The 13,988-nt window shown below is 53.7% G+C and overlaps 1 protein-coding gene across 2 annotated transcripts in view; it reads right to left on the bottom strand.

Annotated features, from left to right (window-relative positions):
- CCDC9B (coiled-coil domain containing 9B) overlaps nucleotides 1-13,569 on the bottom strand; it is a 33,765-nt gene extending 20,196 nt beyond the window's left edge. The window contains exons 1-6 of one of the 2 annotated variants that reach the window (XM_030451066.1): nucleotides 13,399-13,569; nucleotides 8,216-8,329; nucleotides 7,031-7,135; nucleotides 6,540-6,602; nucleotides 5,982-6,146; nucleotides 2,141-2,290 (exon numbers count right to left, since the gene is read on the bottom strand). In XM_030451066.1, the coding sequence (XP_030306926.1) occupies nucleotides 2,141-2,290; nucleotides 5,982-6,146; nucleotides 6,540-6,602; nucleotides 7,031-7,135; nucleotides 8,216-8,329; nucleotides 13,399-13,419 (618 nt within the window). In that variant the 5' untranslated portion in view covers nucleotides 13,420-13,569. The remainder of the gene's footprint in view (nucleotides 1-2,140; nucleotides 2,291-5,981; nucleotides 6,147-6,539; nucleotides 6,603-7,030; nucleotides 7,136-8,215; nucleotides 8,330-13,398) is intronic. The other variant, XM_030451067.1, reaches the window with a different exon arrangement.
- Between the last annotated feature and the right edge of the window lie 419 nt (nucleotides 13,570-13,988).

The raw sequence follows: 13,988 nt of genomic DNA, 5'->3' as shown, positions 1-13,988 counted from the left end.
CAGACACATCCTCTTGTCACATCTCTTGTCACGCTGTGAGGTGCCTGAGTGCTGAGAGCTGGTTGGGGCTGTCCTGGCTCTTGTAGCTGGTGTCTGAAGTGACACAGTTTAAATGGCAATATGAAGATATCTTCGTTAACTAGGGATGGATCTACCTTTCTTCTCAGTAATTCTGGGGGCAGAGACTGCTCCTTGGTGTGGTTTGCTAGCTGGAGTTACATGAAGCCTCTGTGGCTTTCCTGTGCTCCTCACTGCAATCCCTCTCTTGTAGAGCCAAGGCTTGGAGGCACCAAATGGTTCTGCACAATCCTTCTCCCTCAGCACCCCTGGGCTCTGGCCCAGCACCCTGCAGCCCTCCCTGGCTGCCTGCTGCTGCTGGGGAGGGCCTGAGCTCAGGCAAGTGACTGGGCTTGGGTTAAGGGGGGAAAAGCAAAAGGGAAGATTTTAAATGAACTTTGGTATCTGAGGAGGAGAAGCAGAGAGTTGTTTGCATTCCTGGGGATTATCAGGATTACCTTCTAGCCCAGGCTGTGTGAAGGAGAGCACTGTGGCTCTGTACAACTGGAGAAAGGCAGCCTGACAGAGATGTGTGAGCTCCCTGGACTGGGATAGGGAGCTAAGTGCATTCATTGGGAGTGGATTTAAAGGAATGAGCTTGACCTGACCTGACAGCAGAGTGGGAGCTGGAAGGAGCAGGAGCAAGACCCAAGACACCAACCTCAGCTGTGTCACTGAAATCAAAGCTGTGAGGCACTGCCCCCTCTTTGCCAGAGAGGGATTGAAAGCATCAGATGATGGAGGTTCAAGTGCAAAGGTTCCAGCACAGGGCTGGGAGGCAGGGCAGCTGCAGGCCTGAGTTCACACACACTCAATCTGACTGCTTCAGGGCCAACATGAGGAAAGCATCACCAAAACCCAAGAGCAAGGCACCCCAAACCCACACACGTGGACCCTCAGCCCCAAATTTCATGTTCTATGGCAAAAGCCCATGAGATATTGCCTTTCCCAGGGCTGTCCATGCAGTTAAAGCAGGGCCCAGGTTCTGAAGCCAAAATCTAGGCACTCCTCCTGCTGCTCTCTCCTAGCACAGCCCCTGGGTGAGCTCAGAGAGAAGTATTTCAGCAAGGCCAGGAGGAGCAGAAGTGGAGAGGCTTGCCCTGCATCACAGAATTACAGTGCCAGGCTCAAGGGGAGCCCCAGCACACACCTGGCCAGGTGACTCTCATCCTGCCTGTGTGTCCAGGTGTGTTCATGATGCCCAGGCTGAGACAGGCACCTGCTGTCAAGGGGCCTTTGGTGAGGGAAGAGTTACCAGTGGCTCAATCAAGCAGCTTGTGTGAGGTTTATGTCATCCCAAAAACTTGCCTGGAAGCCATGAGAAGGGAGCACATGGCCTTTCACAGCTTAGGGGAGCTCTGGGGAGGAGGAAGAGGAGCTGAAGCTGGAGGTGGGCAGCTAGCAGATGGCTGGCTGGCTGCTGGCCCAGAGAGGGTCCTGCACAGGTCTCTCAGTGTTCCTGGGTGTGTTTGGCAGCTACACAGTGTTGTTTTCCTTCACAGTCTTTGCTGACCCTGTTCCCTTCAGGCATTCTTACTTATCTGTGCAAGCTCTCAACTAGGAAAGTATCACATGCCTGTGTGTGTGTAAAGAGGAAGGTATTTGTAATGAAGTATTTGAAATATGTTTCAAAGATTAACAACGTTCAGCCTGCTCACCAGTAGGTTATGGCTGAGCACAGCAGGACTGGGGTTTAGGGGCAGATATTGCCCATCTTTCAGTTGTGCAGTGAGTCAAGTGGACAGTGCTCCTGCTTCTGCCCCAAAGAGAAGTTGGTAAGAGGCAGGAGGTGGAATCCATGCCCTGTACCTGGCTGTGCTTTCACTGACCCTCCCAAACACCTTATGGACCCTTTGTGTTTTCTAGCCTAGAGAGGGTGACAGAGATGGGAAGCACTGTGGTCTCTTCCAAAGGGATGGAAGCCAGAGGTGGGAGCTGTCAGCACTGCACTGCTAACACAGTCTCTCCCAATGCCCTGCTCCTGGGCCAGCTCCTCCTCTGTCCCCACAGCCCTTCTCAGGCCAGAAGTGGGTGTCAGGAGTGGGTGTCAGCGACACACTGCAGGACAGTCACCAGCACTTACTTTGTCCTTGTTGTCCATGGTGATGGCAATCTGCATCCTCCTCCCCCGTCGGAAAGCCACCAAGTGGTCAGTCTCCTCCTCCCCCAGCTCTGGCACTCTGCCCGGGGCAGGGAAGCACTCCCCACGCTTCTCACTGACGATCCTCTTGCCCTGGAAAGGAGCAGGATGAGTTCCTGGCAGCTCCACCATCCCAGTGCCCTTCCCCGGGGGGGCCATCCCCAGACTCCAAAAGATTTTGGCGTGGCAGAGCAGGAACCCGAGCCAGAGAGTCAGGCAGTCTGGTTTCTGCAGCTGCCAGGCTCCTTTCAGGGACATACAACATTCCATGGGCATGTTTCCCTCAGCACAGCTTGGCTAGGGGGGGATCTGCCCTGCTCAGATGCTTTGCAGAATGAGCATTCATTGACATTTTTATTTTAGACTGGCAAACCACCTTGCTTTGGTGTCTCTGAAACAAATGTGAGGTTGTCCTCTCACCAAACAACTTGTCCCAACAAAATGTGAGGCTGCCTTGGAGCAGAAGTGAGAGAGAGGGGCAATAGTGGTGCTGTCTGCAGTTACTGCCCTGAAGGGTCTTAACACTCCAGAATTTATCTTCCTCATAGTCACAGTGTGTTCAGATTTCTGGAATGATTTATCCAGCAGTGGAATAGTTTAGAAAGCTGATCTATAAACCCCTTGAACAAGGGCAGTTTACCCCTTTCCAGTATTATTTCCAGCTGTCTGTATCACTTCATGACTTTACTGTGTGGATTTACATCTGGTTCTTATTTTGTTAATTACCTTTGTTGCTTGCTGAGCTCCTGCCAGTGCCCTCAGCCATCACTTCCACAAAGTGAGTACATCTTTTGTACAAAAATACATGCTTTTTCTCATGTAAAAGTATTGTATTTCAGTTCCATCATCTGCTTTCTTATTTTTGCCTTACAAGGAAATGAGACACTTAATAAGTCATCTCTGTCTTTATCTCTGATCTTTTTCTTTTCATCTGTATGATCCCTCTGCTCAACTCTATCCTCAGAACTTTCCCTCTCTAAAGGATGGGATATTTTCCTCTATTTTTCTCCTTGGACTTCCACACCTACTGGAGTCTTGTTTTCAAAGCAGCTCAAAATCCCCAAATCAATTCCTGTGACACCTGGGAACTCGTTGTTGCTACAAACTTGGTTTCAGAACCAAAGAGTCCACACTGACCTCTGATTTTCATGGCAGTCTTGCAAGCAGCAGTGGCTTTGCCCTGCCACATGACAGCAGGACAGCTCTCATCAGCCTCATCCTCACTGGCTCTGCCAGCAGCACAGCTGGGAGCAGGGAGGGAGCCTTGCTGCAGACAGCCTCCCTCAGCACAACCTTTTTTATTGCTCATCCAATCCCTGAGCTCCCTGACACATGATAAATGTTTTAGGAGGTGCTGGGCTACTTCCAGCATCAGACCTTCAGTCTCTTATTCACTTTTTTGCTCACATCTGTGTAGCTGTGCTGGCAGAGCCAGTTCCTGACTTAGTCTGATGGGTCCAAGAGGAGGAGAGGGTCCCTGCTCTGTAGCTGCTGTGTCTGAGCTGTGTGGAGAGGGTGGGAACCTCTTTCTGCATCCCCCTGGGGACACACAGCTCTGGGTTAGGTCCCTGCTGTAGCTCCTGACAAGTTCTGCCACCCTTGGTAGGACCCTTGCTACTTCTGTTCTTCTTGACCCAAGTGAAGCCCCATGTTGGATCCAAGCAAGGCTCTGCTGCCCTCCGTGGGTGCTGCTAAGGCCTGAGAAAGGTGCTTCATGCAAACAAATTCATCTGCACCCTGCAACAGGGAACTCAGGGGGAGTTTCCACAGGGTCCCAGCAAAAAAATCTCAGAGATCTGTTCAGTGGCCATGCTGCAAAACCCTGGCAGAGATGTGAGGGCAGCAATGGGATCTAAGTGCCAGTGCTCTGTGCTAATACAAATCCCCATCTAGGACTTGAATTCTGAGCTCTGGATTATGGAAACAGCTCCTGGGGACACAGCCTTCCTGTGAGAGCCTCTCACTCTGCACGTGGAACTGCTTCAAGTAGAATCCCCCTCACACACAGAGCTGCAGAGCCATGAGAAACCTTGGAGGGTTCTCTCAAGCACCTCCTTGGTAAAGCTGAGGCAGTGATGAGGAGGGGTGGATTTTGATGTACCCTCTGTTCTAAGAAAAACCCAGCATTTTCCCCCTGTATATCAGGAGGGGGTTTGGTTGTGTTGGAATAAGATTTCATCTGAAGGGGATGCTCAGGCAACTGGGAATCTGTCTGGAACAAAGGAAATGAGAGGCCTCAGCCCCTTTCTCCTGAAACATCACTGTGAAAGGTGCATTATTTCCTAAATGATTCAGTTTTGTCAAGATAACATATAATGGCTTTACAATAGTACAGTGATTGTGGCCTGTTCCTTCATGGAAAGAAAGGGTAACTGGTCATGGAGAGACAGAAATGAAAAGGCATTTGAGGCACAAAATCAGAAAAATATTTCCAAGCTGCCTCAGAGGCAGAAATGGCTCTCTGCCCCTTGTTTACAGCCAGGGTTTTCAGCACTCCTACCCCAAAGCAGCAGGGCAGCAGGAAGGGTGGGGTTTTGCTTCATTACCCTGGAGAATGTTCTTGGCTTGGACCTCAGTTCCAAAAAGCCCACTCTGGTTTTGTGGGCCAAGCACGTTGCTGTGCCTCAAAGGGGCCCTGGGGGAGCAGTGTTTGCTGCCACAGCTCCCTTATCCCAGTGCTGCTGTGGCAGAGTTGGGAGCAAAGCCTGGGGCCAGTGAGGCTTTCCCTCTCCCTCCCAGCTCCATGGGCAGCACAAAGGAGCTGTGCTCACCTGGGCACTGTGTCTCACCAGTGTCTCCTTAGTCTGAACAGCTAAAACTGCCTCCTGTATCCTTTTGGAACACACTCTACAGCAAGAACCATCACCTGCAGCAACCTTCTGCCTCCTGAGACTCACTGCCTGGAGAGCTTCCCTAAGCTCCCATCCAGGAGCCTGTGTGTGCACACAGACACCACAGTTTTCCAAAGAAACCCCATTTCTGATCCTCATTCCTATTTATCTCCCTGGCCAACCTCACAGACACCAGTGAGAGCAAAACCAGTCCCCTGGGATACAGTCCCAGGGAAGAAAAGAGCCTGAAGCTCCCCCAGGCACACACTTCACTTCCTCAGCCATCCTGCCAGTGCCAACTGCCGAGGGTCTGTCAAAGCCTTCTTGGCAATTCAGTCCTGGAGCTGCCAAAAGGATCCTTAGAGCTGAACTTTAGCAGGGACAGGGTTGTCCCCAGGAGAGGATGTTTGGGGATTTCAAAAATGAAGTGGTATTTTCAATTATTCTTGTCTTTTTGCACAATTTTTAATTAAGCCAGCAAATACTGGGTCACATTTCCTGCCCATCACATCAGCAGCTGTGGCAAACACTGGTGTCACTGTTTTCTTTTGTATTTAGGAATTTCTGGAATACAGTAAGAGGGAGAAATGATGCTGGTTTTACCACCAAACACCACTGGCTTCCTGGGGAACAGCTGGGACATGAATCTTATTTCCAGACATAGCAACATGGTTTAACAAAGAGTTTCCCTGACGAAGGGAACTGGCTCCACGTGGCTGGGTGAAGCTGCTGGGAGTTTTAGCAAGGCCTGGGGGCTGATTCCTGTGAATCAGACATGGGGAGCAGTGAATGGCAACTCCAGGTGAAGGCTGAGGCTGTGCTGAAGGATGGAGAAATGACAAAAGGAGCAGAGAAGGAACCATTCCCTTCAGAGAGGAGGCACCAGGGGACAAGCTGAGGCAGAACAGAAGCCAAGAGGCTGCAGTGCAAGAGAAATCATCTTCCCTGCTCACCTTGCCTTTGTTGTCCATGGTAACAGCCAGCTGCATCCTCTTCCCCATCCTGAACGTGAACATGTGATCAGCTTCCTCCTCCTCCTCCTCTTCCTCGCTGCCAATGGTGTACCCAGAGCTTGGAGGACAGGGGCTCACCCATTTCTCACTCACCACCCTTTTGTCCTGGAAAACAAAGGATTTTGTTAGCACCCCAGGTGCCTCAGCTCAGCAGTGTGGTGCTTCCCTTCCCCACACACACCTCAGCCAGAGGGAAGGGGACCACAGCCCCAGGAAGCTCTCTGTGCCCGGCCTGGTGCCAGGACATTCCTGGGGAACAAGGGGCTCCTTGTCTGCTCAGCAGCAAAACCCACAATTACAGCAGGCCTGGAAAATCCTTTGCATTTAAAAATGTGACATTTCAGCCTAAAATACCAGAGTTATGGGAAACAAATGTCATCCTCATCTCTTTCTGCAGCACTGTGAGTTAGGTGGGGAAAGCCTCAGTCCTGATGGAGGTGGCCTTGGAAGCCAAGTGCTTCTGAGGAAGCTTCAAGAGCTCCTGAGGGTGGTGCTCACCATGGAGAGGCTTGGGCTATCTTCTCCATAGTGTTCAGTCTGGGTAATTGCATCTTTCAGGTCCTGTATGAGAGAAAAATGTGTGCAACAGTGCACCCCAGGAGAAAAGCAAGGGCTGCTTGCTCGCCTCGTTCCCACAGCCTGGGCAGCCCCTGGCTTTGCTGTGCCTGCAGCCATCCCCAGAGGCATTCCTGCTGCTGACACACACATGCCTGGGAGGTTCTGCCTGTGGATTGCTGCAGTGGTGACACCTGGGACCAAGCAGGTTCACACATTCATTCTCTTAGTTCTGGGAGTTTGGGCTGAGGTGTAAACTTCTGCTGAGCAGTTAAAATCACCTTGAGCACACATCTCCCTTTGTGAGAACTCTGGAGCTGTGTCCTGTGCCTGCAAAAGCTTTGCTGTGGAGGCTTTCTGGTTCAGAAATGTCACTCTGCTGAGGTAGGACTGGAGTGAGAGCTGTCCCCTGGGGGAGGAGAGGCAGCACTTACATTGTGAGCCTTGGTGATGGTAATGGTGAGTCCATCATGCTTGGGCCTCCTGGAGGTGACAGCCATTCCCTCCTGCTCTGCTCGCTTTTTGTCCTCTTCTATTTCCTGAAACACACACAGAGCTTTACCCCCTGACTGTGCCTCTCTGTCTGCAGATCTTGTTCATTTTCCTGTGTAGGATTTCTCCTGCATGGACCCACCACTCTAAGAGGGAGTGGACCAACTCATCTCTCATCCACGTGCCCTTGGAAGGGGTGACAGGCAGCTGTGACAGACCTGTGTTCAGCCTTCCCAACACCTTCCTGCTCTGTACCACTTTTTGCTGCCACCAGAAAAGGTCCAAAGGGGCCTCTGTGGTATCAAAGGAAACATCTCCTAAGAAAGACCCAGCCCAGAGCAGCACTCAGCCTCTCAGCTCTGGGTCTTCCACCCAGCCAGCAGATGTTAAAGAGCCCCTAAAGCCAAGGGGCCTTGGGCACAGGCAGGAGAATGTCCCAGACAAGCCAAGGAAAAATGCCCTTGCCAGGAGCCCCCTCAGGCTGCCCTGCTCTGCACAGCCATATTCAGATGGTTATGGAGAAGGGTAAATAAATCTACAGAGAAAGCTCTAGGTTACCACCACATCACCCAAGCCAGCTCCCACACATCTGGGTGTCTCCTGCAGGCCACTGGGGAGTCTCTTGGCCAAGGCAGGATCAAAAATGCAGAGGGTGGAGCTGGAGTACTTCCTACTAACTCAGAAGGCAAGCTGCAGCAACCAGCAGGCTGCTAATGCCTTCATTTCACTTTATTTTTTTTTTTAAGCAGTCTTTTCTGGACACCTCTGTGTTCCACAGAAGCTCTGGGATCAGCCAGGAACCAGGTTCCACCCATTCCACTGCCCTGGCAGGGAAGATAAACCCATGAAGTGTCTCTTGAGGATGCAACCTCCTACGCATCCAAGAGTTAGATAAGTAGGAGGCACTGGGAAGGACAGATGGGGGAAGAGTCAAGGGAGATGAAGCAGTGGGAAAGTGGAATTCCAGCTCTGTAGCTGAAGGCAGAGCTCTGCCCACCTGCTCCCAGTGCTTTCAGAGGTAAAAAAAGTTACAGCCAAGTGACTCCAACACTGCAGATTGTTCTCCTCTCACGGTGGGTTTCAGACTCCAAAGCAGAGGCAGGGAAGGGCAGAACCTGGAGGCTCACCTGGTACCTCCGGATCAGCGCTTCGTTCTTCTTCCGCAGAGCCAGGATTTTCTTGTCGAGTTCCACATCTTTCTGCTCCTTCTTCCTCAGCATGGCATCATCCACAGCTGCCTCCTGGGAACAGAGAAGCTCTTCTCAGGCATCACACCAATGGGACAAAACCTGCTCCTTCTGTGTGGGCAGGGTGGGCAGTGGAAGAGTCTTTCCCCTCCATTAGAAAGGGCTCAGTGTCTGATAAATGGAGCTGTTCCTGGCAGAACTGACCTCCTGCTCCCCACAGGCTGTGACCAGCAGTGGGGCAGGTGGAGCAGAAAGCTGATGTCCCCCTGTGGTGGCTGCTGGTGGGCTCCAGGGCTCACACACTGCCAGCTGCAGGCAGTACATGCCCCCTCTCCCTGCTGCTGGCTCAGGTGTTCTCATCAGTTCCCCTCCATTTACATTCTGAGAGCACCGTGGTTACCACAGGGAGAGAAAATTGGATTTTTCTGAGCTCTAGTGACAGCAGTGTCTGGCAAAAATTCATGCTGGTGGGAATGAGCTGCAGCAAGCTGATCCATCTTGTCTAGGCTCTGCCTGGTGCTTGCATGAAGAGCAAGGTGGCAGGGCTGAGGTGTCCAAGGCTCTACAGGTTTATTTTTAAACAGCATTTTTGTGCTCTCCTTATCGCAGAGCATCTGCATGCTGCAAAGGTCTCACACTCCCTCTGCTCAAATAGAGAGAGCAGGAAAAGATAAAGTGAGATAAGGGAAGGGAGGAAAGGAAACCCAAATCTCCCAGTGGGCACTGAATGCCTGGATGTCTGTTCTGCTGGGAATGGAACCCCATCTGACTGCTGCCTTTGCCACTGGGCCCTGTGCAGGGAGTCTGCTGCTGCAGCACTGCAGCAAATTCAGGTGCTGTGCAGAGTCCATATTGCCCACAGCACTGGGAAAGTTTGGAAGAATCAAGAAGCAAATTAACCAAAGTGTCACCCATATCACCACAAGTAGGTGTTGTTCCTGTGGGTGACTCTCAGACTTGTGCACCTCTGCTCTGGAGAGCAGCTGAGAGAGTTGGCATTGAGAGCCTGGAGAAAGATCCAGGGAGACCTCAGAGCACCTTCCAGTGCCTGGAGGGGCAACAGGAAAGCTGAGGAGGGACTTTGGACAAGGGCCTGGAGGGATGGGATGACATGGAATGATTTCAAGCTAAGAGAGGGAAGATTGAGATGAGATAATGGGGATGAAATTCTTTAGTGTGAGGGTGCTGAGCCCCTGGCCCAGGTTTCCCCCAGAAGCTGTGGCTGCCCCATCCCTGGCAGTGCTGAAGGTTGGATGGGACTTGGAGCACCCTGGGCTGTGGGAGGTGTCCCTGCCCATGGCAGGAGGGTGGGACTGGATGATCTTTAAGGTCCCTTTCAAGCCAAACCAGTCTGGGATTCCATTGTTCTGTGAAGGTGGAGCAGCCTGGTGCAAGGCCTGTTGCTGGTGCCCAAGGGCTGGTGAGCAGGTCAGTGTGTGGCAGTGTCCTCTGGGGCCAGCAGTGCCCACCTGAGGCTCTGGCACTGCACTTGGCCATCCTGGTCCCACCCTTGCCTTGGCCCTTTTGAGGTGTCTGGGGCCAGCGTCAGACCCTGCTCCAGGGGCACCTCAGCCCCAGGGACAGGGAGAGGCTCCCACCCTGAGGGGAGCTGAACCCCACCTTCCACCCCGGCCTCAGAACCTTCCCCAGCCCGGTGCTAACCTGATGGTCCTAAACCCAGCCCAGCTCTGTGGGTGCACTGGGCAAGCTGGTGAGGTCTGTGCCGTGAGGGGAGGCTGCGGGTGCCCTGTGAGGGAGAAGGCCCCGACTGACCAACCCGGCAACAACCGCTCCCAACCGCCTCCCTCACGGCCTCCCGCCTGAACTCAGCCAATCAGGAGAGGCGACGGGGGTCTCTGAGCCAATCAGAGGAGGCGGCGGGATCTCTGAGCCAATCAGGGGAGGCCACGAGGCCCCAGAGCCCTGAGGGGAGCGATGGCGCCTGTGTGGAGAGGCACTGAGGAGAAAAGGGCGGGAAGGGGGAGGTGGAGAAGAACAGCGATTGACTGGGGAATCAAACTGATTAAAATCCCCCCAAACGGGGACGTGGTTCTGCTCGCCACGCACAGGCAAGGCAGCATCTTCTGCCCATCCCCGTTGGCTTCCTTACCAATTCCCCCTCAGAACCCTCAGGTTTCCCCATTTCCAGGGCAGTGAATCACTGCTGCCTCCCTGCCAGTGTCCTCAGGGCCAGCAGCTCCCGGCTCTGCCCACCCCAGGGGCAGAATCCCCAGAATCATCCTCCATGGCAAGCCCGGGACTCTTCCGAGCTGGGAAGAGCTTCTGGTTTTTCCTCCATGAGTGATGACACGGCAGGTGTGAGCTGCCTCAGGGAAGGACACGTCAGGGGACAGCCGGGCCAGCTGGGGACACGGGATCTGTTCCCAACGCCAGCCCTGCCCCGGGTGCCTTCCTCCTGGTGCTCGGGCTCTCCATGGCTCAGCCTCCAGCAGCAGCCAACGGGCTTGCAGAGCCCCTCTCTTGGGAGGGTTTCTCCTGGAGACCTCAAGTTGCCTTTTGCCTGGTCCTCATGAGGAAAAACTGGAGCTGTGGAGGCCAAGAGGAAGGGCTGGAGGCTGCTGTCTAACACAGCCCTTCTCCAGCTGATCAGACATGCAGGGAGAAGCCCAAGGCTTGAAGGCAAAGGGTAAAACCCCACATAGCTGCTAAAGCCTTTGACTCTGCTCCATGCTCACAGCTACATTTGTGAACTTTATCCAGAGATGTAAAGGGGCTGCAGCCCCCTGAAGAGTTACATGTTCATAGGATGCCAGGGTATCAAACGGGGCACAAAACCCCCTTCATTTCTTGTGTGCCATGCAGCATTTTACCTCCTTAATGTGGGAAGGTTTTCAGGTAGCTGGGAGATGGACACCAAGTCAGAAAGTGGGCACTGGCCCTACAGACAGTGATTCCTGGGAATTCAGGCAGGGATTGGCATCAGTGAAGTGTCACCAGACCCCTGGAACCAGGGATGCAAATCATCCCCTGGGTGCATGGCCAGCACTTGCCTCCACAGGGGAGGATGCAGCTGCTGAACCACTGCTCATCCTTGCACCCTACATCTTCCTTCCAAGGGCTTTATGTTAAAAAGAAAAACCCCAAAGGTTTTTGAAACTCCATTTCACCTCTGATGGAGAAGATCCGTGCTTGATCTGCGGAGTGTAGGGCTGTGGATGGGGGGAGAAGTCTGTCCAGGTGATGTTCTTTGGAGACAAGGGACAGAGGAGCTGTGCTGGGTCTCAGAGAGGGGAGAGGCAGGAAAACCAGTTTTCCAAACCAAAAGCAGCCCTCAGATCCTGCCCAAGTGCATCTTCACTCTTATCCCCCACGGGGGGCATTTTGTCAGTGCTGATTTAGCCACTCTGACCAGACACAGACATGCATTTGTGTTCAGGTGGAACAAGAGGGACATTTAAACCACCTCTGCAGCTGGACAATGGGATTTTGTCAAGGTCTGCAGAACGAAACAGGCTTTTCCATTGCCATCAATCCTCTGGGTACATGACAGATGAGTACACTGTAGCTGTGGGTGGATACACTTTCATGGCCATTTTGCAAGGCTGATTAAAGCTGAATTCAGTGTTTACCTGAACAGAAGCTATTTTGCGAGCAGTAAATTGGCAGGTTGGCTCTTTGCTGAGTGCTGGGGCGTTGGCTGCTTGAGGGTGGGATGAAAGTGGTGCATGCCCTCAAACACACCCTTTTCATCTTCAAATTCCTTTGAAGGAGGACTGACAGAGCTACCGGCTCAGGAAGGATTCAGTAATTCCTGCAGAGGCTGTATCTGTGCTCTTCCCTTTCCAAAGGCAAAGGATGGACAAGGCTCTCAGGCTGCTCTCCCCACCCGAGCTGTGCATTTGTCAGCATTTTGTCGACGTTGCAGCACAGTGTTGGGGAGGTCAGGGGGGGTCTTCCCACTTCCAGCTGGAAACAAGTCACTGGGAGGAAAGTTTTGCTGGTATTCAGCGCTTCTCCTCCCCTTTATCAGTGAAGGTGTTCATTTCTTTCTCTCTACACCATCTCAGTGAGTGCAGGTGCCTGTGGTGCTGTGGTTGCTCTCAAAGGCCTGGGTGGTGTTTGGAGCCCAGGCAGGGGCTCAGCCCAGTCAGCGTTTGCTGCGATACCGGGGGGGGGACGTGGCCTCTGCTCTGCTTCTGGAACCAACACCCAGCTGGAGCTGAGGTCCCCGCAGGAGCTGAGGATTGGGGTGACAAGAGGCTCTGCCGTGCCCTCCCCGGGGTGAAGCTCTTCCGGGGACCCGAGGCGCCCGTATGTCACGGTGACGGGCGGGTTATAAATGGCTTTGGCAGAGCCAGCGTGCGATGGCTTTGAGTCAGAAAGCAGCCGAGCCCGCTGCCTGCCAGACAGCGAGGCAGAGCAGGACAGGAGGCCCCTTCCTACTGCAAACAGAAATGTCACAAAAGGAGCAGTGGCAAGCTGGAGGCTTGGTGCTCCAGCCCCGTGACGCCATCCCCTCTGCCATCCCCCTCTGCTCGGTGCCACACGCACTTTGCTGCGCAGCTCCTCGGCACCCACAGGGACACCTCGCTCCACGCTCTCTCCGTGCGTGGTGTTCTCCCACGCAGCCCTACGGCCCCTGCTTCTCCCGAGAGAGCCCTCGGAGGCAGCAGGGTTGGAGAAGTGAGAAAGACAGAAGGTGGGGGGGAGGGAGGGGAGAGGGGAGAGGAGCGTGGCCCTCGGCTACCCCTCTCCCGCGTAAGGAAACGCATCCGCTCCTGTTAAGAAATACCCTCTGGCTTGACAGCTGCGGCTGAAGCCCTGGCTGGAACAGGCATCCAGCACTGCCCGGCTTTCTGTTTGTTATCCACAAACCTCCTGCCCTCCTGGAAGGAACGTTGTCCCGAGTCAGACCCTGCAGCCTGCCCCGGGGATGGGCACAGAGACCCCATACCCACCCCCCGCACACCCCCCCGGTGCCCTACGCCTCCTGTGCTCCCAGTGCCTGCTGGCAGCCCAGCAAGGGGAAAAGAAACAACAAAGCGACAGCCACGGAAAGGACAGCCTGAAGGAAGAGGCGAGTGCCAGTCGTTTCGTGGCCTTTTCGGGTGGGGGACCCCCCCACCCCACGCCCCTCCCGGGCCCCTCGCAGCAGCACTCACAGCTCGGTGCATGTTGGACATCGGCGGCGGAGTGGGGCGGATTCCAGAGCAGAGCTAAAAGAGCAGAGCCATCAGCCGGCCCTTCGCAGCACTGGTTGCACAGCATACGAGATCATGTTTTGATTACAAAAGCCTCGTCTGGGCTCCCAGCCAAGAGCACTGGCTGCCTAATATACCCAGCACAGACAGGGTTTGGAGTGCCTGTGTCCTCCTCTCCGCTCTCACTCTCTTTTAAAAAGAAACACTCCCCCTTCCCCCACCCCCCAACCTCCCTCCTGACTCCTTTTAACTTCCTGATGCCACAAGCCCTGGTTCAAAGTGGGAAAAGCCGGGGGAACAATGAGGAAGGGATCAGGCAGCCAGCTTGACTTCACTTGGTGGCCATTCATGGGGTGGTGGTGTTTGTTCTGCATGGTTAGCTGCACGCCTGGCAGGGAACAGGGGAAATATCTGGGGTCCTGGCTGTCTTGCCAGGGCCAGCATGTGCAAGAGCCTTCATGGGGAAAAAGCTTGTCCCTGACGTGCCTTGTTCTGTTTAATTTCAGTATTCCCCAGGAATTATTTCCCTGCTTTTAAAATGGGCCTTTCTG

This window comes from Calypte anna, chromosome 5, assembly GCF_003957555.1.
Source record: "Calypte anna isolate BGI_N300 chromosome 5, bCalAnn1_v1.p, whole genome shotgun sequence".
Taxonomy (NCBI): Eukaryota; Metazoa; Chordata; class Aves; order Apodiformes; family Trochilidae; genus Calypte; species Calypte anna.
This window is presented reverse-complemented; position numbering and strand designations above follow the sequence as displayed.